A 27,948-nucleotide genomic window follows, 5' to 3' on the forward strand; every position below is an offset into this window, starting at 1 on the left:
ATTTTTTTTGAAAAGCCATTTTGTTCAGAATAAAATTTACTTTAAAATGGGTTTTGTTTGAACTTTGTACGACATTAACAATATTTTTGTTTTTCATTTTACAACTTAATTTTGCAATAAAAATTAAATTTTTTAAACATTTGTTTTATTATAATTATTTTATCAAAAACTTCAATTATTTCAACGTAAAATGAGATACATTTTTTAAAAATCCATTCATTCTATCCTTAGATATTTATTTTTTTAAGAGCTTTGAAATTTAATTGTTAATATCTTGTAAAATATATTAAATAGGACAAATCGTTTTGGGCTATTGTTTTGTACAATATATACTTTTTAAAAAACAACAAAAAATTTAAAAATTATGATATCAAATTTTGGGTGCTACCGCTATTAAAGTTTTGACTCTTTTAAAAAATAGAAAATCGAACAATCTAAACGATGTTTCAGGTGCGAATACTTATTTCTTTTCAGTCTAGAGCTAACACAATAGACCGAAGAAAGAGGTCTCATTTTCTCGAGCCAAAACCAGTCATTAAAGAGGGACCCGCACCCCTACTTGAAATAATCATACCTCGGTACCATAGTCACCGCCACGCCACCCCTCCAAACGAATGTCTGAGTACCTATCGTAGACAAACAGTACAATGAGCTGAATGATATTTAAACCCTCATGCTACTAAAGTGAAAAAGTCATTCTTCTCCAGACATAGCTTAAATGCCGAATAGAAAGGTCTTACGACGGAAATTTATGAACTCAAAAAAAAAAAGGAGAAAAAATTTAACAAGTAAAAGGCTGCAGTCGCCATATCTTGTAGCCATAAATAATGATAGCGATATCAACGATGATAGAATTAGCCAATAGAAATGATTTATTTAATTATTAATGATAACTGTAAAGCAACGTTCATTATAAAATGATAAAGAATGCAAGAATTAAGATTAATTTTAACTACCTTTCATGTACTACATCGATATATTTATTTCATTTAGATCTTTTAAAGATGGCTATAATCCAGTATATGATGATGTTGATGTTATATGACGATCAGAGATCGCACACCTCGCAAAGGAGTCAGAATATTCTCTCTTCCTTTAATCATAATAACTTAGATACTTTATAAAATACGTATGAACACTTTGTCAAGATGACTATTATTCTATTTTTAATTGATACGAGTGCTTCTATGAATCAAAGGACTTACTTAGGGGCACGTCCAACTTTATTAGATGTAGCTAAGGATGCGGTGGAAAGATTTATTAAGGTAGAGGGATATTTATTTTTATCATAGCCAATTCATATGAGATGAGGAAAAAAAATTTAAATTTTCAATCTGATTTTTTTTTTTTTTTTGAGCATTTGTGATTAATTAGTTTAAACGTTTTTTTTTTAGAATTATTATTGTGTCAATTTACATGATTGACTTTGTGATAAACGTCTTTGTTTTGATAATCAGTAGAAAAAGGAATAATTAAAAAAAGAACTGTTTATTTAGTAAATAATAAATTACCTTTAATATTTTAAAAAAATTGCTGGTTTGTTGATATTTTAAATTAGTTTTATTAATTTGTTTAAAGTAGTTTTTATTTAGTTTCAAAACTTAAATAATAGCATTTTATTACTCGATTGTTTCAATTGTTCAGACTGTAAAAAAGAAATTTTTAAAATTGTTTATTAGTTTATTAGTATTTATTGTTTATTAGTATTTTTTAGTTAAATAAATGTAGATAAAATAGCACATTGTTTGTTGAAGGGCCTTTCAACTTTATGCCCTATTCGCATTGTGTTGGTTTCTTTGGATTTAGTATTAAAACTAATAATACCTAATTTACATAGAATAGAATTACTGATTCATATAGATTAGAGTTATAAAAAAAGGGTATTTTCTTATACTACTTAGTAAATCCCTTATCCTTTGAGAAAACATCCCGTGGACTACTAAAATGCAGCCTGCAGATGCTTCTGGGGGTGGGAATGTTTTGAATTGCACATTTGAGTCATTACTTTTTTACGCTCTCAGTTTGTACAGATTCTATTGTAAATCTATCTTGTTTCTCGATCACTTTTAATGCAGTATTTGCTTTGGAATTTTGCAGGATTTTTAAAGAAACCAATATTTTTAATATGTTACGATGGGAAATAATAAAGTTAAATAACAATAACTTGTTTTATTTCTGCTGAATTCATCATAAATCCAGTAATTTTGCGATTACTTTTTAAATTTTTTTAATGGCAGTTATAACTGTGGATGTAACGAATAGTAATCTGGCCAAATACCAAATAATCTGCCAAAAATATTGGCCAAATTAAATTTTTTTTTTTAAAATTTTTCATAAATATTATTTTTTATATATAGATCAATTTAGTTATTCTTGAAAAATTATCAAAACTTATCTGTATTATTAGTAAGGGGTAAAGAGAATAAAACTTGATTAAAAATTTTTAAGATAAAAAAGATAATTAGATATCAAGATAATTAGAAATATTTAAAATAAATAAAAACTGAGAAACAGCTATTTAAAAAAAACTTAAGTTGGAATGATAATTGAAAAATTGATAATGGTTGAATTCATAATGAATTAAAAAGATAAATAGAAAAAAAAATTCCGTTTTAATTCTTAAAACAAAACTTTTTAATGCTAAAAATAATATTTTGCGGAAAAAAAATAATCTATGAAGTATTAAATGAGATAATGTCTACCAGAAAGGATAAATCAATTTTAAATTTTAAAAGAAAATTTTAAAGCTAAACATATCAGATTTACAATTACCATATTTTCAAGAAAAAGTGAAGTTTTAAGTCTACTAGAAACCCTCTTAATTACTGTTTCATAATAAAAATGTCTACAAAAACAAAAGTTTTTTTAAAAAGAAAAATCTTGATAGGAACCAAACCAAAACACAAATCGTTCTTAATTTTTAAATGTCAAAATCTCAATTGAATTTTTTTCTGTTATCCTATTTTTTAAAAAAAGTGGCATAAAAGTATAACATTTATTAGATAAGCTCTTTAAAAAATGCTGTATGTAAAATGCAACCATCAGTCTAAGGAAATACCTGGGACAATGGCACTTTAAAAAAAACAAAAAAACATCAGTGTAGACTATACCAGGCCGTGACACTTAATATTAAAAAATTTTAGGGTTATCAATCAATGTCCTACACATCCCTTGTATAATAATAAATAGCAATTGTTATTGTTTATTATGTTTGGTGTTTGATTTAGCAAAAGAAAATTTACCATTACCAATTTCCCTCTTTTATTGAAGAGTTACCATTTTTTTTTATTCATTGTATAAAAAAAATATTTCCATTGTGTTTCTTAACCACTGAGCTAATTATCTGTTCCCCCAATTTGTTTATCCACTGATAATCTAGAATTTTCGGTTGACTAATGAATTCTAGTTTTAAAAGAAAATTATGATTCTTCCAATTTTTAATAATTATATTGATGGTAGCTGTATCTAGTGTGTGATTATTTTATTTTCTAGATAAGGCAAAGAGATTCAGCTAGTAGGGGAGATCGCTACATGTTGCTGACTTTTGAAGAGCCTCCTGCAAATATCAAAGTATACTATATTTTAATCTTTGTTCTCTTTAACGGTGTTGTATAGTGTCACTTGTGGGTGGAATAAAAGTGAGTTTTTCTTTGCAGGCTGGCTGGAAAGAAAGTTTGGCCACTTTCATGACGGAACTCAAGAATTTGCAATCTGTTGGAATGACTACTCTTGGTGCTGCATTGAAATATGCATTTGACTTACTGAATATAAATCGAATGCAGACGGGTATCGATACTTACAGTCAGGGCAGATGTCCTTTCTATTTGGAACCATCGATCATAATTGTCATCACTGATGGTGGACGCCTCTCTACTACACTCGGCGTCCAAGAGGAAGTGAGTGAATTCAACTTCCTTTGTTATAGTGTTTCTCAATTCTTCTGTAATCCAAGTAACTTGTCTTCTTAAATTGACTGCTTCCCATTTATATGCAATAATATTTTGGATCTGTGGCATCATATATTTTAAGAGCCGAAATGGCATAGGTTTAAAGAGATAATTGTGGCACTTGCAGCATTTAATTAAAATTATAAAATGGAATTTTAGTCTTTTAAAAAAAGATTTTAATAATTATAATTAACTTCTTCTTAAATCTAAAATAAAAATGTATTCAAGAATAACCAATATAAATTATGTGTATAAGTTACAAAAAAAGCTTTTAGTTAATGTGCTTTTTCATAGAATAACACAACATGAATCAAATCAGATAAAGAAATGACAAAATTATTCTATTGTTGAACTGTTCAGCAGATGCCTTTTCATTTTCTACCCGATATCTATTGTTTGAGCCAGAAAAAAACAAAAATATTGCTGAACATAGTAAATTTCAATTTTTTTTAGTCAGAATCAATATTAAAATCTTATATGAAGAATTTGTGAACATAAAAGAAAATAAAACTGTTTTTCACCACAAACTATTTTATCTTTATTTTTTTGAAAAACATACTAATCTACACTGGTGGTGCGTTCTATTTACATAATTGTTAAGAGTTAAAGAAGGTAAATAAATTTTACTTGTGATAATCTCCTTTGTAGTTTATCAATGAAAAAACTTGTAAACAATGGTTGTTTTACAGCATGTTATGTGCAGTTACAATAGTTTTAAACTTATTAAAAATTTAAAGTGCAATTTTACGTATCACAGAAAATAAAATAATTATATTGTTTTTTTTTAAAGACCAGATTGCAAGTTCAAAAAGGAAAGAGTGTGTATTGGCACTAATTTTCTTAGTAATGTGTGCAACGAAAGATTAAAAGCAAATGCAAAGGAGTCTAAAAAAATATGTTGGTATAATTTTATGAGGTAATATGGTTGCTCATCTAACATGTCCTTCCTTCAACAATATCTCTATATTGGAGTAGACATGTATTGGTGAGTGAGGGAGTGGCATGCCTCAGCAATTACCTTACTTATCTTATGTCATTTGGCTATGTTATGTTCGTACAGTGTTGAGTAATGAAAAAGCTTTTTGCAGTCTAAATTAGTCAATTGTGATAAAGTCAACGTGCTTAAAACATTTTATTTATCATTTTATAGCTAAATCTTCCTATGCACTCTTCTGTTCCTGGATCTGAACTGACAAAAGAGCCTTTTCGGTGGGATCAGAGACTTTTCTCCCTCGTCCTCAGGCTGACTGGAATCCCCCCTGCTGACAGAGAGCCCTCTTCCGTCGTCCCTCCCGATAATTCCCCTGTTGATGCAATGTGTGATGTAACAGGAGGTGTGTGTAACATTCTTATCATAAATTCATGTATTTATTTTTGGGCCTCACTTTGGCTCGCCAAATTTTAAAAAGGAGATTATGAAGCTGGTGACATTTTTCATTGTATAGCTTTTAAGCTGATAGAAAATTAGCTCTCTGTAAAACTTACAATATTTAACTTCAACAAGAGTATCAGACTATGACGTTTAGTACTATATTCATGATTTTTAATTGTTCAATTATTTGGTTTATTTTTTAATGGCTACATAATTAGAATTTTTTTAAAAATATGTGATAAAAGTTAGATTTCTCATCTTTAAACTGAGAAGGATAGCCATAATCAGTAAGATATAGTCCCAATTGTTTAGTTAAAGAGACATAGAATTGTTATTTTATACTGTTAATTTTACAAGTTATGGAAAAATTGTTGAAAAATCTAGCAATGAATGCATTTGCCATTTTGAATTACTATTTTGTGTCTAATGTGGTTCTCATAGTGTAGATTCAACATTTGTTTTCCCAATATGCTTAAAATAAACATTAAAATGGTGAAATAAATATTTATAAAAAAACAATATGCAGGCATTTGTTCATATTAAGTAAAGAGCAAAAGATTTTGTTTATTGAAAATTGTTATATTTTAGGAAATTAGTGAAACAGTTGTTCATGAAATAATGATATTTGCAGAGTTTGTTTATAATTCATTCCTTAAAAAGGTCTAGCAACAAAAGAAGGCTTAGAAATACTGATTTTATATTATCATATTAACCAGTATAGCGTTACAAACAAAATGTATCTGCCCACATAATCTATAGTGCCAAAATGCTGCAATCTGAGATGCTCACTGCATATAAACCTGACGGACAACTTTTAGTTCATTTTCTAGAAAAATGCTGAATCAATTAATGGTTAAGCTTAAGTACTTACACCTGATTTATCTGTTTGCACAATTTATTTTAAATTTCTTTCTTATAATTACTATATTTTTGTATGACTATTTGTGTTGCAGGTCGTTCTTATGCCGTTATATCACAAAGAATGTTAATGCAGTGTTTAGAATCACTTGTTCAGAAACTACAAGGGGGTGTAGTTATCAACTTTGAAAAGATAGGCCCTGATCCCCCACCACTGAATGGTGAAGGTAACTTTGCTTTTTATTATTATCAAAATTCCTACACATTTTATCATGGTTCTCTATTCTTTACTCTAAAACACATTTTTTATTTAAATTCATTTTTACTTAGAAATGGTAGAAGAGAGAAGTACTTTAAAACCTGCCTCACCAAGTTTAAATCCACCCACTCCGGCTCAAAATGGGAGGTCTAGTCCTGCTGTTTTTAATATGAGCAACAATGCATCTTGGCAATCTTGTCGTAAGCTGATCTATGTACAGAGGTCTGCTCAAAAAGGCTACACTGTTGGCCACTGGCCACTTCCTGAATCATTTTGGCCTGATCAAAGCAGTCCTGCATTGGTAAGTGAAATGTTCCTTTAATCTTTTGCTTACGGCTGGTATAACAGGCGGACCAGAATGCAGGGCTTCATCGCTCTGAGCTCTGTAAGCAAAGGGTTAAAGCTTATTTTTATTTCTTTTAAAATAAGTCTTTTTATTAATTTATTTTTAAATTAAAGTTTTGTTCAGTTGATAATGCATGCTTCCTTCTTTATTTATACTTCGGATGATTGAATTATTACTTAATTGTTTTTTGTGGTTCATATTCTTACATTTCTTTGTTTTTGAATAGTATGTGAATACTTTTTATAAATTTCATCTTTCCCAATTTGAACTGCAACTTTATTTACTATGGAAACCATATATATATATATATATATGTTCCATAGTACCTTNATTTTACATCTAAAAGTTGAATTAAACTTGTTTTTTTTACTGTATTGGAAGTATTTCTTTAATTAGTCCACCTTACAACACATTTCCATTTTTAACACGTAAATGAATTGGAAAAAAAAAAAAGGAAACGAGATTACACGGGGTTTGAACCGTACACTGTAGAAAAAGAAAAGAATGTGCCTTTTCCAATACGTTACGGGGAATTACCATGGCTGCCATTTTTCTCTCTGAGCATAGAACGAGGGGTAAGGGGTAGAAAATAGGTGCGTTATGTGGCCCAAAAATAAGTAACATCTTTGAATTCATCCTAAAAATAAATGTTTTGTTTCGTATCAATTATAACTTTGGTGCTTATTCATTATTGAATTGGGACAAATTCAACATTAATGATAACAGATAAGTGTTGACATTAAGTGAAGTTTTGTTTTCGCTACAATTGATGCTTTATTGGGTTGCAAGGCTGAAATATATATATATATATATATATATTTAGTAAGTATATATATAGCACAAATAAAACAAGGAGAAAAGCGAAGAAAATTAATAAGTTTTATTAACTACGCATGAGCTGCAAGTTTATAGAACTCAGAAAATAAGTTAAAATATTGAGAAAATATAGAAAAAAAATAAAAAATAGAGACAAGAGAAGAAAATTATTGAAAATATATTTAAAAATATATAATTTTTGATATCTAAAAAAAAAATAATAATAAATCCAGAAAACAAAACAAAGAAAAGATATTATCTCTTCATCAGCCCACGCAATTATATCCGCAAAAAAGAGTGCTTTCTGATATTGTATTAATATAGCCAAAGCAAAATATATCAATACAATAGTGTGAGGAGCACTCAAAACAATTGAAACGAAATTAGAACACATTAAGTAAAAAATGTATACGTAAAAACAAACAAATATATATATATATATATTGAATAATAATTCAAAATCATTCTATACAATGAAAATAAAATTACTTGAATATTGCGGCATTTTTATATTAAAATTTTTTTTAAAATTAAAAATGCTTGAGCCATTTATTTATTTTGATAGTACTGGTAAATATGTAAGTTTTCATAAAATCTGGAGTTTTTGTGTGCAGGATGTAAAAGTATTTAACGTGAAGTTATTTATTGTGTTTTAATGCAAATAAGATAAATTACCAAAACATCCCAATGCTATAGAATTGAAGCATCAAAGTATTACCAACTATGTTGAGAATGTTTTTATTGAAAGACATAATGACAACTTTTTCATATCTTGGTGGATGCACACATAGATTCAGTAATTTTTATGAATAACATTTACTTAAATAAACTTTTTCATTTAATTTTTGTATCAAAAATGTAATTTTATTTATCAGAATGGTTTGACATTGAGATGGCAACTGTTTTTAGTTATTATATATTCTGGTTTGTATCAATATTTCCTTTAGCAGTTTTATTTAGTGATAAAACAAAACCTTTTGGAGATGCTCTCTATGACCTTTTATTGAGTAATACATGTTTGTATATAAATAACATTTTGAATTGTCCTCCTCCAACATGAACCTGCTGCTTTGCAGTAACACTTTTATCCCTGCTGCATTTGACAGCATAGCTCATGAATGCATGATATTTTAAGGCACATCAGGGGAAAATCTATTTAAATCCATGACCTCATGGGGAAAAAAGGTTTTTCCTATGATTTTTTTAAAAATAAAAGTGGAAATTTTAGTCCATATTCTTTTGCAAATATCATGTTTATATGTGTATTAGATTTCTGGATATCATACTTTTAAAAAAATTGGTGAGAGGGCAAAAAATTTAAAAGTTGGTTTTCAAATTCTCTTGGGAAAAACTGTCCTCAAAACGGAAACAATGAAAAGCTTTTTTTTTTTAAGGACTACAAAACGGTTTTGTGTAAAAGAGCTACTATTTGCAGAAAAATCTTTAAAACATCATGGTCAAAAAATTTAACATACAAACTAATTTTTTTAAAAAAAGTGAAAATCTAACTAAGATATATTATAGCTTGCCAATATCTGTTTCATGTTTGCAAAATAAAATTTTATGCCCAAAATGCTCTGAATATTTGAGTACTTAAAACACCTACACATTTTATTATATACCAGGTGAATACCTGTTCTCTGTATGGGGTGGAAAAAATTAGAGTGCTATTTAATCAATACTGAACAACACCACAAAACCATGCACAAAACTAATACATATACCAACAAAATTAATAAAGATAAAATAGTTCTGATTTTTTTATTTATTATTTTTTGTCCTTGCTGGGGGCTCTACGTCATTAGATCAAGTTTAACATGTTTTTAGAAGTTCATCCCATCAAAATAATGGTTGACTGTAATCAGTGTCTTTTGGAAAGATGCTGTTGCTCGAGGTCAAATCATGTTGGTTAAAATTTACTTCAATTAAATGAAATTTTTCTGGTACTTATCCCTTATGAAGGCCAGTAAAACACCTCTTTCCGCAGTATTTATATGAAACTACATAGTAATGATGCAGTTTTAATTGTTACCAAATATACTTAACTTTACCTACTTTAGAATATTTAGTATTGATTAAAATTGCATAAATTGCCATAGTACAAACAGCGCCTATTACCACAATTAAGCACTATTGGTATCATAGTATGGCGATTATTTATATGCCAAATGTAGTATGTCGATTTTTTATATTTCTCTTGAACGAATTAGTACCATATCTCCATTAATTTTGCTTCTTAGTACAAAATTTATTTTCTATTATATTAAGTAACTATTACTAAAATTAATTAAACATCATTAGCGTCAAAAATAGAATGGCAATTTTTTAGGTCTTATCTAAATGAATTAGAACCATTTCTCCAGTAATTTTGCTTTTTAGTATGTAGCTTAAAGTTTTATTTTAGTTAGTACCTATTACCAAAATTAATTAATCATCATCAGCTTCGATTATATTATGGTGGTTTTTTACTTTTCTTCTAAATAAATAAGTACCATTTCTCCTTTAAATTTGCTATTTAATACACTATTTATTTTTTTATTTCAATTATAGTATCTATTACTGAAATTAAGCGTATTTTATCTTTTCTCCTAGACAAATTAGTACAATTTCTCCATTAGTTATTCTCTTTAATACATAGCGTTTTTTTTTTTTTTCGTTAGTAACCTATTACAAAATTTATTTAGCTTCAAAGGCATCAATATTCATATGACAATTTACGACGCTTCTTCTAAATGAATTAGTACCATTTCCCTATTTATTTTTCACTTTATTACATAGCTCTTTTTTATTCCAATTAATACCTTTTACCAAAATTATTCAAGCATCATTGATGTCAATAATAGTGTGTTGATATTTTACCTTCCTCCTAAACAACTTAGTGCTATTCCTCCATTAATTTTGCATCTCAGTGCATCAAGTAAAATTATTTAGTTGCTTAGAAATAAGTTTTAAAAGCAGAATTATAAACGAAATACAAATCTATTAATTCTCATTACTTAGAAATAAAAAATAAAACTAATTTGGTAACCTAGTATGCCTATGCTACCATGCTCACTTTAGTGATTGTACTTATTTAACATGACTATTAAAAAATAATTAAATATCTAAGTGTGTGCAATAAGCTCCTTTTTGGATTAATGAGAGCTATAAGCAAGTAAGCAGCACTTGTGCTACTTTTAAAATCGTAATCGTCTAGGGTTTCATTCATATTAGTTTTGCTAGCTCTAAGCCAATGAGAAAATTCCATTTTTTAAATGTCTCTCCTGAACAATCTATTTGAAATTTTGAATGAATTTTAAGATTGATACTCACTGCCCAAATTTCACGACGTTAGCACAAATATTTCTGGAGTAATAAGAGGAACTCCCACACACAAGCTCTTCATTTTATTATTATTATAGATGTATAGAAAATTTTGTCTTTCATATTTTTAATGATATTTATATTCTTCAGGTATTTGTGAGCAGCAGCTACAAAAATAGTGATGTAGATTATCCTTTTGGCTACCTGAAAGCTAGTACAAGCCTCACTTGTGTCAATTTGTTTGTTATGCCTTACAACTATCCTGTTTTACTACCTCTCTTAGGTATCAGTTGTTCACTGTCAGTTTGTTATTTAAATCTTTTATTATTATTTAAATTGAACTTTACTTATAATTCTTATGTAATAATTGAAACTTCCTTCGAATTAACTTGTTATAAACAATTTTCATATTTAGTAATTTATTTTATTTTATATTGAGTTGTGATTTTTGGCAACAAAAATTTGTGAAGCAATTAAATCTCTGTATCAAAATTAAAACAAGAAAAGAGGCTGCATTAAAATATGTCTCCATTTATCAAATTATGCTTAAAATTTGGTTTTGATTATCAGTGTCATCAGCTAAAATATTTTCTTTTAATCCTACGCCGGACCTAGCTGTGTCACTATCAGTCTACGACGGGCAGCCCAATACAGTTCAGAAGCACAAAAAAAAAATTGACTGAAATTCTTTGCAGCATTTACAGCTGCTATATCAGTAAGTCCAGGACAGCAATTTAAGTGATCACTGCTCATGTCAGACCCAGTCAGACAGAGTGGTGGGCATATTGGAGAGCTCACCAATCCAATTTTATGAAGGTGCTTCCTAAGGTAATTATGTCTGGTAAATATCCTGAAATCAACTACCCCCTGCAATGTCTGGGCAGATCATATGGTATGGGATTTTCCAACAAGGAATCCCAGGTCTTCCCACTGGTTAGGTTGATAATAGTTTCATGATATATAGCTTTAAACTTAGCTGTAATAATTCTTTTAATACTATGGTATTTGGTTGAGGAAGGTTAGGCGCCGCCTTCGGAAGCAAATCAGCAAACTCGTTCCCTACGACACCACAATGACTTGGCATCCATTGTAGGGCAAGATTTTGTCCACTTTTTGTCAGAAAATCTATCAGAAGTTGACCTTTAAGAACAACTATTTTTAGCTGGCACAACTGAAGAGATAGCTCTGATAGTGGCTTGTGAATCAATAAAAATCACAATGTTCTGTTCCTCTCTTTCTGCAATCTTAGTTGTTGCCATGTGAACAGCATCCACTTAACTATCAAAATTTGTACAATGCTTACCAACAGCTATGCTGAGGCTAAAGTGCCTGAAGTAAGCACCAGCATTTGTATGAATATCAGTGCTGTTTTGGAAATCTTTTGCTTAAGTTCATTATTCATTTTCAACTATGTCTGTTCTTTTTAGTAACAGGCAAAACCAAATCCAGTTTACACTCAGCCAAGCTCAGATGTCTATGAAACATTGTTGTTATTGATAAGAATTGTCTCTTTGTAGGGATGTCAAAAACAGTAGACAGCTCTGTTGTCACCTGTAAAAAAATTATTTGTGATTTTAACCTGTGCACTGTCGGGGTATAGCTCACCCAGAAGTCATTTCGCTTCTTTAGTCTACCCACCAACTTAAAAACACCAATTTTTCTATGATGGGAAAAAGGCGTTATTCTAGTCGGCTTTTGCTTGCCCAGAATCGGAGTAGAGAATGCATCCCCTGTAGTAATTCTAAGGGCGTTATTTTTGAGTGATTTCCATACTGTCCTGCACTGTCTCATCAGCTAAAATATATTAGTAAATAATTTTGTGCCACTTTGTATATCTTTTTAAAAATTAATTAAACATTGCCATTCACAGTTTATAATTTATCATTATTTATTTCCTTCTTCATTAAAGTAACATTTTATTATTTTTTCTTTTTAGATGATTTGTTTAAAGTTCATAGGTGCAAACCTCCAAGAGAATGGAAACAGCAGTTTGACAATTATCTGAAAAATATGCCTTTGTATTATGCAGCTGTAAGTTTATATTTTCCATTTTATTTTTCCTCTTTTATGAAAAAAATATCCTTTTGATTTAGGGGAACTCACTAAACTCACCTGAAATAATTTTTTTGAAAGTAAGTAGTGGATATTTGTGACAAAAAATCATAAAATCACTCTCACTAAACTCACCTGAAATAATTTTTTTGAAATCAAGTAGTGGATATTTGTGACAAAAAATCATAAAATCTTAGACAAAGTATCACAGGATAGAATCTTATTGTATCATTACTTAGAACCATTAGACAGAAATGTATGTTGGCCAAATAGCATGTTACAGAAATTCCCATAGACAAAAAATATTTTTTAACAAAATCTCATGTGTACAATGTATCGTATGGCAAAATCTNAAAAAAAAAAAAAAAAAAAAAAAAAAAAAAAAAAAAAAAAACGAAATCAAAATAGTATTTAAAAGTTTCATATACAGTAGCATTTATAGCAGGTAACATTTTGTTGCAAAACCGTTTTGTATATGCATTTCATTTTTGTTTCATATGTAATGTTTCTCTGAGTTTTGAAATTGTTCCTTGTGTTAACTTTATTTTCCTTAATACTTAACTACTCATTATTTTAATTTTTTTTTATTAATATGGAAATTTGTGTTTTTTATTGCTTCTCTTTAACCTTCTGCTTTGAATTACGAATGCCATATTACAATTTATCGACAAAAGAATATTAAGTTGTGCATAATTGGTTCGATTATACCTGTAACTAGTAATTTCTGTTAATAAAATTTCATTTCGTTAATGCATTTGCTTTGCAAAGAATTCAGGGGGGAAGGGATCAAATTTGCCCTCAAAACTAATTCTACAATATCTTGGTATACTTTTTAAATTTTTGAAAGTAAGGTTTAGCATTTTGAATTTAATTTGGAAAATGGTGGAAGCTCACAATATTTATTTGTTAATTTGAAATTAAAAGTTAAGTGTACATGTAATTACCCAGTTATAAAATTTTAGTTGAATTAATTTTTCTTCTTCCTCAGCCTCTTAAGCGAGCTTTACAAAGAATGGGTGCTCCTAACCTCGTGCCCGATACTATGGAAAATTGCTTGAGTTATAGTGTTTTGAACTATTTAAAAAGGCTAAAAAACCAGGTAAGTACTACTATTTGGCAAAATTATTAATATTGCTTTTGTTTATTGGATTTGTTCTTTGCTTATCTCATCATTTTTGTGTAGTACAGTGTAGATTATTTTAAGTTCTAACTTGGCTATTTTATATTTATTTTTTTAGGCTAAAACTGAATTTGAAAAACTAATCTCGACCGTTGGAACCAAAAAGACTATTTCAGACGGAATTCGCGTCAATCCGGCTCCCCAGCGCCCTTTTGGCGCCTCAACTAAACTATCTGAAATGAACTTGACGCCACATTTAGTAATGAATGACAGATTTACTGCTTTGAAAAATGATATAAATGATTTTAACCATTTTGTTTTATACGTTAAAGACAAAGATATTAAACATGAAAGTTATCGAAATGCTTATGATATACCCAGAAATAATATTTTGGATCAGCTAGCAAGGATGAGATCTAACTTCCTACAATGTTCATTGAGCCACACACGACTTCAAGATGAAGGTTAGATTACTTTATTTCTTTTAATTACAGGGTTCCCATTACTCAAGGATCAGATTTAAAATCCCCTTCAAAAATTACAATAGACCATCAATCAGCCTCAACTGTATGCAGCTATTTAAGTTAAATAATTGTAACATCTGTACTGTAGTTATTCCTTTTAAAAATTTTAAGTTATAGTGATATTTATTCAGTGACTATTTGTTTCTCACAAATTCTAATATTTTACTTAAAAAGTAATGCATAGTTGTTGGCCAATGGGAACTTGAAACCTCCTCAATTTCGAGACAGACTCTGTGCCAATTGCAATGTTATCGACATTGCACACTAACCACCTTTGCTTCTCAGGTGATCAGGCACCCATACATCTAAAACTTAGTAGGCTTCAAGACACCACAAGGGATAGAACCCTGGTACTATATAGTGCTTTATGGCAGTTCAGTGCTTTTACCACTGTTTAAATGTTTGACTTATTAAGTTATTGTTTTGTATATCTAAAATCTAGTCTGACATTTTCTTAGTGGGAACCCTAATCAATGCTTAATTTAGATATTGATATTTATTTTTAATTTTTTAAAACTTTTAAATAACAATTTCCATTTGCTTATTATATTTTTTTCAGTGGTCAACTTGTACACCTAACATACTAAAAATTTTCTATCTCATAAAAAAAAAAATCCAAGGTCAACTTGTACACTGATTTGTACCGTACATAAAAAGATAAAGAATTTATAGAATTATTATAAGCAAATACCATAAGTGGAGGAAAAATAAATTTTTAGAAGTTTTTTTAAATTACTTCAGCTACTTGCATTTTTTCTTGCTCAAATTTCAGTTTGTTTTTTTTTTCAATTATTTTAAATATTTTTTGCACATTAAGTTTTTGGATTTCTATTTTCAGCGTTTTTGGTTTTTTACACAACTCATCCTTGAATAATGAAAGTAAAAATCACGAAAATCGATAGCTCAAACTTAGGGACTCTCCACCATTTGTCTTATGGTTTAGGCATATCTGCAGGATTCATTGTTATAGACTTTTTGGATATTCATTCATTTTACTAAAAAGATACTCCTAATTTTACCTTATCATAAGGGTCACATTCCCCCTAAAAAATCCCCCCCCCTTAAAATATGCTAGAATTTTGCTGGTGTTCCTAAAAAATGAAAATATTATGCAAAATAGCACATAAATCACCCCAACTCGAATGAATGCTCTTATCTAAATCAGGGCTACACATGTTCAAACTATCAGCTTCAAGCAGATTACTCATGAAAATAGCGCTCAACACTGCTTCAGAAGCTTTCATCCTCCAGCAACATTTTGAAACATTTTCGCTGTGTTTTCAAAGTGAATTATTATAGAATCGATTATACAATTATTCAGTGAAATGAATAAGTTCATAGACATGTTCATGCAAGATCTTGTTGCTGCCAAAAGAGGCACAGATTTAAGGAATACTATTGTTGATAATGGTAACTATTGGGAATAATATACTTCTGTTGAAAGCGTTGTGTTTTAATGTTCGTAAATTTCCATGGTAAGAGCGGTTTATTGAATTTGATTAGCTTTTTCTCCTAGAAAATATGAATTAGAATATTCTAAAAAATTTACCTTTTCTCGGATAGTTGGACAAGTTAGTTATTTCTAAGCTGTTTGCTAGCTGCTATATTAAAGCAATCTAAATAGAAACAATTTCATAAACAATTAAGAGAGGTTGGAGAGCATCAGCGTGGAGGAGTGAAAAAACAGTGCTGATCTATTCAAGTAAAATAAAGATAAGCAGTGGATGACAAACGTGTTAAATCCAAGTAATACACCCAAATCTCTATGGCGGTTATTCTAAACACAAATGATCAATCTAGGAAAATTGTCATTTTATGCGCTTATTGTATATTCTAATAAAATTTTACTTTAATGCTTTTGAAGATCTTAAAACGTTAGAAAAAGTCATGAAAGTCAGGCTGGTATAATTATTTTTGAACTTGGCACCTCTCAAAGCTGAATTGCGGTTCAAAATTACCACTCCGGTTGTTCTAATGTTAATTTTAGAAATTTTCATATTTGTGTTTTTTCAATGGACGACTTACACACCAGACATACCAGAAATTTGCTACCTCATAATTAAAAATAGGGTGTTGATTTATACACCAGTATGTACTGTATTTTAGTCTTCTTTTTATTTTTTTTAAATGAAATTTGTCTTTATTGTGCTTAAGTAAAGCAAATTATAATTTTTCATTTAATCATTTACTCTTTTTAAAAGTAGTCAGGTTGTGTACAGTGTACCAAAAAATGCCTTTATTTGTTTATTTTTTTTGTAAAACAATGTCTTGATTTTTTTCATAAATTCTGCGTATGTGCTTTTTTAAGCCTGTAAAAGTAACAAAGGACTTTATTTTTAAATCGATTCCTAGTGATCTTTCTTCCTTTTATTTACTTTTCAGTATCATTTAGTGACCAGTCTATGTCATCATTGCCTATTGTACATAATTTTGTTTAAGTTAAAATTAAAAGTATTTAATTTAGTTTTAAAATTAAATGTATTTGCTATTCTCATTGCAGTGTTCAGTATAATTTTAGATATTTTACTGGTAAACAAAATTGGTTTTCAGTTTTATCCCCTATTTAACTATCTTCCAACGCTTTCTAATTTGAGTCTCTTTGTTTCATTTTTTAGTGAAATGTTTTAATTTGTTTAAAGATTAATGTTTTTAAAATGTTTCAATTGATATCAAAAATTTTTAGTTTCAAAAATGTGATTTTGTAAAAAAATATTTGAAAGACTTGGAATAAAAGAGTGTTTTATCCTGTCTATTTCCAGATCAGATGCACAGTCTGCCTGTGAGTCAAATGGGAAATTATCAAGAATACTTGAAACGTTTCACTCCCCCATTGAGAGAAATTGAATCCATCCCAGTCCGTCAGCACATGTTCGGTAATCCTTTCAAAATAGATAAGGTAATCAGTTTATTTTTACGTCTTTTGAATATGTTCTAATTTTACATTTTTACTTTGCTTTATTTAATGCATGAATTAATCTGTTTACATTCTTTGCAGAGAATGATGGTGGATGAAGCTGATATTGATCTTGTTGGTGGAGGTGGTGGGGGAAGCTCTCCAGTGAGGGGGCAAAAGCGAATGTTAGACTCCCCCATAGGGTCACCTAAAGCTAAACGCAAGCCTGGACCTTTGCCAAAAGATTTTCCCGTTTGGAGGCCCCAAAGCCCCACCCCCGTTTCCCACAATTTAAACAATTTATCACCTGACGTTAATATTTTACCCTTTAATCCTGCAAATGACACGGATGATGAACTTTTTATTATAGAAAAAGAGCGCCATGCTCCTCCACTGAGTAAGATTTTTTACTGTGTTTTTTTTTCTTCTTTTCATTTATGACTTTGATATTTTTAATATAAAGATAAATATTAATTTAAATGATGTGACTTTTATTTATTCTGAGTTAATGCAAAATAAAAAATTAATTTGGCTGACCTGACTTGATTTACTTAACAAATCTTTATAAAAAATATTAAATTTTTTTTTGTTTAGTCATTAGTATTAAAAAATAACATATTGAAATTGTTTCACATTCTTTCATTTTCTTTCTAATTTAATATTTTTTAAAGGGCAAGAATTTTAGTGTTTTCTTCTCTTTATTTAGTTATATAAGTAAATGGGACAAATTTATAAATATTTTTTTAAGGGGAAATATATTTCCTCTTTAATAAGTACCGTTAGAAAGAAACTTAATAATTAAATTCGTCAAACAGATTTATTTGTTGTTCTGTGATTCATGTTTAAATGTGAGAAACGATAGATATTTTTGAAACAAACATTTATTTTGAATTTAACTTACACAGTAGCTATAAAATAGTTATTTAAAAAAAAAAAATTTGCCTTCATCACTTTTAAATTTAGTTTATTAATTTAATTTCTTTTAACTGCTCATCGAGTCATTTGTAGATTCAATCTCAAGTAGTAAAAAAATAGCATTGTAGTATTGTCACATTTAATTAAACTTCATATTTTTTAACCAGTGTGTAAACTGTTCCATAAATCTGAAATGAAATACATCATACAATGATTCAATTTAATAGTTTAGATTTGTTTTAATGTGTACTTATGTTTTTATTTATCTGGATTCAGTTTTCTTTTATTTTTTTAATTTAATCTAATACATCTTTTCCATTTAAAAAATTCCTGTTTACAACAAAGCATAATTCGAATCTTGAATTTAAAAGTAGTTCTGAGAATATGCTATAAAATGTCTCATCTAACAAAGAGAACACAAACAGCTTTTATTTTCTTTTATATCAAACAGTATTTATATAGGCCTTTAATCCAGAACCTACACCCTTGACTCAGTGTAGAGTATTTTCTTCTTTTTTTCCCCTGCTGAGTAAAACTGTTTTTTTTTTCCCTGGGAGCTAGTTAATCACAAAATGCTGTTTTGCAAAAAAATAAACGTAATGATTTATTTAATTGACTGTATGTCATATCATTAAAAAAGCACTTTATTGACATTTTAAAACTAGTAATTCGCAAGTTTATACTTCTAGTAGATTTTAATTTCATTTGAAATAAATGTTATATTTAATTTTTTTATCATCTTCCTTTTAATTAAAAGTTGAGTTTTTCTTCTTTTAATTAGCACACATGGATGATGGGCTGTTCACATGGAATAATAATACAGATATGCAAGTCATGAACCATGTCAACTCACGCAATGCTGTGGACCACGAGGAGGACGATTTGTGGGACGATGAAGACCCCGGTCTGGACCTAGCGCCGCCCACTCTAAATTGCGTGAATGATGTAAAACATATTTTCCAAGATACACTTTTTCGGACTGAAATCGTACGCGTCAGAAGCTCTTTATTTAAGGAAGTCCGAAAACCAGGAAGGAGTATGTAGATATCATGTGTATTTCACATTGTACCTTATGTAGTGTGTTTAGAATCAATTTTAGGGTGTTTTGAAACGAACATGAAGAAAAAATGTGAATGGTGCCAAAATGAAAAAAAAAAAATTCCTGTTTTCTTGAATTAATTTTCAGTGTCTCCAAATTCTGTTTCTTCTCTAACCACTTATTTTCTTACTCCCTAACACAAGACAAACTCTTTTTCTGTGGCAGAAAAATGCAGCTCAATATGTGATTGCTGGATTAGTTTCTTACTCACTGCTGACCACAGTGATGGTGCAAAGTGCTTTTATTGTCCAGTAAACTAAATGTGTAAGATTTTGTTACTTTTTTTTCTTTATTTTTTTATGTAAAATAAATATTGGTTTTACTAAATAATAGAAACTATATTTGCTTCAAAATATGTGAAGATAATTTTGCAAGTCTGCATGTTTCAAGCACTCAAAAATAGGCACCCATTCTCAAGACTTGCCAGTGGCAAATGAGAAAAACAAATAGATTCAAAGCAGAAAGTTATCAACAACAATTAAAAAGGGGAAAACTAAACTAAAAAAAACTGCAAAAAGAGGCATATCACAGGGTTTGTAATTATCCTGATTCTCTTGATACAAGTTGTTTTGTCCCTGTTTGTCTGGATTTCTAGCTTTTTGTCCTGATTCTAGTGTGTGTTCAAAACATTCCTATTTCCACGAATAAAAGTGTGAATTTTAAAATAATAGATTTTAAGAATTTTCAGTAGAATTTTTTTTTTATTTTAATAAATAATGCTAGTAAAAATTGCAAAATTCAGCTGTTCTCCTGTTTCCAACTTTTGGTCATTTTATGAAAAAGAAACTCCACATTTCTGCAGATAAAATTTTTTCTTAATACAGTGCCCGCCGCTAATAAAATCACCGGATAATAAAATCAGCCGCTTTATAAAATAAAATCGGCAAAGACAGAATCGTTATAATATTAATACATGTTAAAAACATCCTTTAATAAAATCAGTGCCGCCTCTTTTTAAAATCAAAATTTTGACTACTTAATAAATCAAAGGTGCAATATTTCAGCTTTTTTTGTTCTTATTTATAAAATTTTATTTTTTCGAAGTTTAAAGATTTTTTTAGAAGAAGCAACAGTTACTCACAAACCTGTGAAACAGGTGTGGTTAGCACTTTCCTGCGATATACATAGTGTAAGAGTTAAGGAAAAATGTGGGTGGTAAGCGGCGAGTTCATAGAAATCAATTTATCAATGTTAATTCCTTGACTTGAATGAAGTTTGGAGAAACCTATCTCACTCAACAGGGGGTCGAATTCTTATCTTACTTTTTATTGAATGAACCATAGAAGGGAGAGAAGTTTCTTTTGTTATCTATCTTAACAGAGAACATGAATAGATTTCCAAAAACTGTCTGTGCTCATGTTCCATATTATTTAAGCCGTTTGAGTAAATTATAGTTAGAGTTAGAGCACATATCATTTTTAAGTTCGTTTGGTGTTAAATTTTATCAGCATGCCGAAAAGGAAGGATTTGAGTCTTAAAGATAAATTCGAAGTGTTGCAAAACTATGATAAGCTTCCTAAATGTAGTCAACGTGAAGCTTCAATGGAGATGGGGCTCATAACTGTTTCGAAGAAATGATCAGCAAGGAAGAAAATGAAATGGACGAGAATTTTTCACGTTACGTAGCTATTGATAATAACCTGCAAACATCAGGAGAAAAATCTGATTCTGAAATTGTTACAGACATCAAAAATAGCAAAGTTATTTCCCATCAAGAAATGGAGGAATCAGACTCAGAAGATGAAATAAACTCATCAGTGCCATCTTCAATGGAAGTCAGAAAAGCACTTAATGGATTGTGGCAAGCTTTAGAACAAAGAGGAGGAATATCAAAAACTATAAAAACTTCTATAAACTCTCAAATGTTGAAAAGTTAACTTTAAATACTGCAACTCAAGCAATCATTGATCGGTTGTTTGCAAAACTTTTGTAAATTTAATCTTATGTAGGGTTTTACTTCATTAAAATAATTAAATTAGTTAAAATAAAGCATTAATGTGGTCATTATTTCAGCTTTTAAAGTGTGTGCGTTTAGAATGTATCGTAAAAAATTTTTTTTTTCAAATGTCGAATCGCCTCTTAATAAAATCAAAAGAGCATAAAACGAAAGTGATTTTAATAAACGGCGGGCACTGTATGTCCAATTGCAAATTGAAAAGTGGTTTAAAGATTGAACATTTATTATTAACATTTTTGTGTAGAAATACTTTTCTCTTATCCAGCAATTTGCAATGAAAACATTCTAATATTTTTTATTACTTTTAATTTCATTCAAGAATTTCATTTTCAAGAATCCAAATGAATCAACTGAATCCATCTTCTGATTCAGCAAATTATTGCAAAATCGAAAATACTATAAATTATTATTTACTTTAAGTAATGTTTAGTTAGGCAATTCCCTATAGTGGATGAATTTTTTTCATGAAATAAAATTGACGTATTCTACATAATTTTTTACTTAAAAGTACAAAAAAAACTAAACTGAAAAAAATATTCCTTCTTTCTCTCTCTCTCTCTCTCTTTTTCTTTTTTTTTGTTGTAAATGGTTTGGAAAATAACTTTTTTTTTAATTTCAAAAATGTATGAATTTCCATGCTGATTTCCAAATGCGAATTCTTAAGTAATTTTGTTTGCTTAGTCAAAGTGCTAAAGTATTATTTTTTTATATCAATAAAAAGTGTCCTTTAGTCAGAGTTAACAAAATTATGTAAGTATGTATTACTATGATAAAAAGAGAAATGTGAAAAAAGATTATAAATTTAATTGTTCTTTGAAATGTAACTAGAATAATCGTAAATTTATAAAAGTTTATGTTAAATTAGAAATAGTTTTTTAAAATCAAAAAATTCCATATGGATATGCTGCTTGTATGTATTTACACAATGGACAATGATTTGAAACTGATCCATACAATTTATTAAATTTGTTAAGTGCATTGCACAAAAACTGCTTGCTTCTTACTCTAGAACTTACTGGATTACAGGAATGACCCTAAATATGCTAATTACTTTGTGTAGACGATATTTTCAGTTGAAAAATCAGACGCATACCTTTCTTCGGCGGATTTGGATTTCTAATCTTTAAAAAATTGTTCAATTGAAAATAAACAGCTTCTAAGTAAAAGCAAATTGATGTGCAACAACACCACAATGCATGTAATAAGAGTAACCATGGAATTGCCTAGTTTCTTATAATTCTTATACTTTATAATTGTTGTTTGCTAATAGCGATGTACTATGTTTTCTTTTCATTTGTTTATTATTGTGTATGTTACAGGCAAAGTTTGAAATCCGGCATTGTATATAATACCTGAAACTAGCCGCCAATGTATCAAACGATTCAAATTTCACACATTTCCTCGGCATTCTATAGAATGTCTAATGAGATTCCGGCAGAGTATAAAATACATCTCCGATTCGTTTCGAATGGCAAGGCATTAACAAAGCAAATAGCATTTGTCATTCTATAGAATGCCTGGGTATTATATACAATGCCTAAGAAAAATATGTAATACTTCTCATATTTCATACCGTGCCTAAAAGCATCCAGCATTATGTACAATGCCTAGGCATTGTATAGAATGCCGGCATTTTATACTTTGCCAGTAACATATATACTTAATCTTTAGTATAGAGATGATATATGATTAAATTTATTATTGCAGAAAAATATCTCTAATTTTCAATTTTATTTTTAAATTTATTTTGGTCCATTTCTTTATTGAGGAATCTAATTCCAAAATCCAAAAATATCAGATTCACAAATTTCTTACTGTATGTATGCATGCTTGAAATCATACCTCTTCTTAAAGTAATTCCTGATTAAATTGTTCGAACTTAATTTTTTTGTTGGAAAATTAGAATTAAAAGGTTCTGGACATTTAAAGAAATATGCCACACAAAGCAACAATTTCAAATCAAATTACAACATTTTTTTAGCTCACAGTTTCCTCTTATTAAAAATAGTTTTAGTATGTATCATTAGTGAAAGCATTGGTGTGTAAAAAAGGTATTTTGCATTGATATGCGTTTCTCGCCCACTAGGTTTTCTCTCAACTTTATTTATTTTCCATTTTCTGTTTCACTCCAGTAGTTTTCTAGTTTTAATTTTTAATTTTATTTTCTATTTTTCGTTGACAATTTTACTTTTCTGTTTCAAAATTCTTTTATTTTCCTCATATACGTCTGGTGAGTCTTGAGAATGAGCGTCTGTATTTGAGTTCGCAAAACATTTTAACCTTTATTACCATTTTCATATATTTTGAAGCAATTTCATTTTTTCAAGTATATCTTTTTTCAATTTTTGGGGGGTATTCGTGAAATTTCAAATATAAATTAGTTAAATTGTTTGAAAGAATTTCTTCCTAAATTTCAGTCTTTTTCTCCTTTTTTTATAGCTATGTGACTAAAAAAATCTTTTTCCTTAAATTTATTTATTTATTCCTAATCTATTTCACCATAATTCCATAATTTAGTTACAGGCTTTTAAATTGGCAATTACAAATGTGATGAAAAAAGGAACCCTATATCTGTAAACCATTCTGCCTCAAGCTAATTTCTTGTTATGGTTAAAGGCAAGTGAACTAGGGAAATATTTTTGCAATAAATGCTCTCAAAATCGACATAGTATGAGTTGATGTTATCTTAAAAGAGATACTTACAACATGACTTTCTTGTTAATTGTTTAAAAAAAAAATCATAAAATAAAGTTTTTCAATTCACTGAAAAATTAACTGTACCAAATTAAGGTTATTAAAATAGTGTTTAAGGTTGTAAAAGCTTATTGAAAAGAAGTTGACAAATATCGTGCATGCATCCTTTTAAATTTCTGAATGCACTTTTGATTTAAATGAAATTTGTGCATAATGATTCAATGCACACTTTTGATTATTAATGAGAAAAAAAATCTAATTTTGAGAAACTAACATCAGGAACACCTAGGATATGAATCTAGGAAGATTGCAATCTTTGTTCATAGGGAATTATGAATATTTAAAATCGAAATAGTGGTATCAATATTTTCTTTGAATCTTTTGCTTAAAAAAAAAATAAAAAATTCCTTGTCATTTGTTTTGGAAGTCCAAAAATGTTAGACATTTATTTTTAAATTCATTTTTATGAGAATAAAAAAAAACTCAAGTCTGTGTACATCATAATGAGCTGTAACTGTTCAGTGTGTATTTCTTACAGGACATTAAAATAATGTCACTTCTATGAAATAACAAAGGGTTCTTTATGTATCGGTCAGGGGTGATTGTGCTCCTGAAAAAATCCTGATATCCGGATTTTTCGCTAACTGCGATGCGAAAGTTTCCAAAATCCAAAAGTTTCAAGAAGTCATTGATCACATTTATATATAAAAATTCTTGTATATTAAATTTAAAAATATTAGAACTAGAATTTACACTTGGCATCTCTTGAATTTGTAAATATTTTTTCTGGTAGTAACTTTCACATAATTATTCATTTAAATTTTGCTGCATATAATTGATTTAGAATATCATGTTTTGAAAATTTCAATGATTTAAATTTATATTTTTTAAAATTTTGTTTGAATGATTTTACTCAAGAAATTTTCAGGATTTTTGAGTTGGGCCCACTATCACCCCTGTTATCGGTTGCTCTAACTTATGGGGTTTGTAGTTAAGGTCATTGACTTTATATATATATATACATACAAACTTATTTGTAAATTTGGAAATTATGTACTTTTTGCATTTGTGATTTAAACTAACAAATGTTTTTGATATATGTGACCTTTATCAATGTATAACTGTAGAATTTGATATGGTTCTATATTTATTTTTCTTTAAACAATGTATAATTGATTAATTTTTTCTTCTCCTTTTATTAGATTTCACTCAACTGTTTCGTCAGCTGGAAGCTGTGGACAATAATTTAGATTTTCAAATATACATGGTTAGAGAGGTCATTAATGAAGCTTTTAGGTTCAAAAGAAAGTATTTAATTAAACTACTGGAAGATTTTGAACAGAGTCTACTGCAAACTTCTAAACTACCCCCTCATATTGAACCTCCCACCTATTCAAGATAGCATTATACATTCATTTTTGATCTTCGTTTACAGCCTTAAAATCATTTCATAGAGAAATTAAGATGTCATTTGATGTTTCAGATGTTGATGTTTTTAATGTATATATATATTTAAAAAAATTTCCTTTGTTTTCTGGAAGTGAATTTGGTGAGCAATAGAAACAAATATATACAGGGTGTTCGAAAAGTATTGAAGCCTTTAATTATCATGAAAAAAATAGGCATTGGATAAAAAATCTAAGAACACCAAATTTAATATTTTTAAGTAATGCAGGTAACTAAACTTGACCTCCTAAACAAACCCCTTATTGGTGGTCAAGGGCAACTTTAAAGGGAAGCCCCTGTTTTTTATTGCCAATTTTTAATTTTCCAGAAAAGACTACTTTAATAAGCTTTTCTGATCTTTGCATTTTAGTTATGAGGTGATGCTCTTATCTTATAATCTAAAAAAAAAAACTTATTTTAAATAGATGTGAAAGATCAAAAACTAACTGCGGCAACCCCAGGGGTGGGGCCAAGTTTTGGGGCAGGGGTCAAATTTTGTGCAATTAGTTTTTCAAAATATCAAACATAACTATTTATATTATTAATCAACTATTAATCTACCGTATATTTCTTAGGATCTTCATTTTATATCATTTAACCTCATTTTCATTTTGCGATTGCAGCACAGTGTGTAAACTGAAAAGCAAAGAACTAAATCAAAGTGGAATATTTTTTCTGCTTAATTTGAAGTCTACAATAGAAAAATGAGGGTTCCCGTTTGAAATTTTAAAGTAGTTTGGAAGGTCAAGCTTTTTCCAATTAAGTTATATCTCAGACATTTATTAGGGGAGAATTTTTTTATTATTTATTTTGTACTATCTTAAAGCTTTTAAATCTCAAACCCATTATTATTGGTATAATCATTTAATCTGAAGATTAAGACTCCTAATTTTTTCTTTAAATATTTCTGATTTTTCTTAACATGCATTCATCTGTTCAACAAAAACTGACCCGTGTAAATAAACGTTAAGAATATATGTAAGTAAAAAATTTTATTTAAATATAGTTTACAAACCTGACATAGTGAACATTTTTTCATCATTTCTAAGTCCTGTTTCTCTACCCCCCCCCCAACAACTAATTTCAATGAGCTATGTATAAAAAGAAATGTTCTATATCTTTTCATTACATTGGGAATAAAAACTCTAAAAAAAATTTGATTTTCTCCTTTTTAGTTATTTGTAAAGGAAAAGATGACAAAAGATAATTTAAAAATAATTGAGATTTTTTTTTATTTTTAATTTCTTTACTGGAAAAGAAATACGAAAAAATTTATCGATGTCAAAACTAATATGTTTTTATTCAAAAAGTAATATCCAAAAGGTGCTTCAGTTAGAAAAAGAGTTTGATAAAGGAACCTCTTCTTTATCATTCCTTTTTTAGAGAAATGCATTAATGCTAAATCAGTTTTTGAAAAAAAAAATGTTTCTTAGTGAAAAGAATGCATTAGTTTCCTTTTTAGAAGAATGCATTAATGCTAAATCAGTATTTGGAAGAAAAAAAATCTTTTTCTTAATTAACCCCACCCTTATTACAGAATCTTTTTTTTTCTTTTTTACATCTTTTCTCATTACAAGTCAGAAATCTAACTGTGCACTTACTGAACTCCAAAATATGCCTGATATATAAAGTTAAATCCTGTTGCTGCTCCTATTCTAGAAAATATTGCAAGTTTATTTAGTGTATTGTAAGCTTATTATGTGTTATAAATTAACTATTATTTTGTGCCTAAAATGACCTGTCATTCTTGAAGTTGTCTGAGGGGCTCAACATTGTGTGTTATTTGGGTTTCTTTTACAAACATTTTCTTACATTATTGTAACAGATGATCTTATTTTTTCCCTTCTCAGAGAAGAGGCTTACATCTGAGTAACAAAAAATTCCTCAAATTGCATAAATTTTGTGTAAAATAAAAACTCTTAGTTTTCTCTTTCATTATCTAAAAATAAGAAATAATAAAGTCATATTGCACTCTATTTTCCAGATTACAATCAATCCTTTTAACGATTATTATTGTGTTAATTTAGTAAATTGTGAAAATAGTTTTTAAATTCGGGGGTTATTAGCTAATATTAGATTGCATAGTTTTCATACACTTCAAAACTTAAACGTTTTTAAATAGATCAATTAAAAATGATAAATCTTAATTCTTAAAATCTCAAACGTGCGATGGTATAACTTTTGGGATCGTCCACTAGCTATTTATCGTTCATATTTAAAATCTTGCTTGAGTCTGTTGGTTATTTTATAAGAAAAAAACTCAGCATTTTTGCTGTCAAAATTTTTTTCTTAATGTGTTCGATTGTTAATTGGAAATTGATGTCAAAAATAAAACTCATTAACATTA

General features: G+C 28.7%; 1 protein-coding gene across 1 annotated transcript; it reads left to right on the forward strand.

Moving 5' to 3' along the window:
• Nucleotides 1-605: 605 nt before the first annotated feature.
• LOC107457300 (integrator complex subunit 6) lies at nt 606-27,948 on the forward strand. Its single transcript, XM_043040273.2, has 14 exons — nt 606-1,265; nt 3,493-3,570; nt 3,657-3,896; nt 5,098-5,281; nt 6,273-6,404; nt 6,508-6,741; nt 10,957-11,184; nt 12,838-12,932; nt 13,942-14,052; nt 14,192-14,537; nt 17,357-17,493; nt 17,593-17,887; nt 19,187-19,441; nt 25,358-27,948. The coding sequence occupies exons 1-14, from the start codon at nt 1,149-1,151 to the stop codon at nt 25,555-25,557; spliced, it is 2,652 nt and encodes an 883-aa protein (XP_042896207.1). The 5' UTR covers nt 606-1,148; the 3' UTR covers nt 25,558-27,948.

Source organism: Parasteatoda tepidariorum, chromosome 1 (genome assembly GCF_043381705.1).
Source record: "Parasteatoda tepidariorum isolate YZ-2023 chromosome 1, CAS_Ptep_4.0, whole genome shotgun sequence".
NCBI lineage: Eukaryota > Metazoa > Arthropoda > Arachnida > Araneae > Theridiidae > Parasteatoda > Parasteatoda tepidariorum.

Bases quoted from the DNA above. Each gene is read 5' to 3' on its own strand.
- LOC107457300 (XM_043040273.2), top strand. From the start codon at position 1,149: ATGACTATTATTCTATTTTTAATTGATACGAGTGCTTCTATGAATCAA. The intron at 6,405-6,507 runs GTAACTTTGCTT...ATTTTTACTTAG, and splicing joins CCCACCACTGAATGGTGAAG to AAATGGTAGAAGAGAGAAGT. The intron at 19,442-25,357 runs GTATGTAGATAT...TCCTTTTATTAG, and splicing joins AGTCCGAAAACCAGGAAGGA to ATTTCACTCAACTGTTTCGT.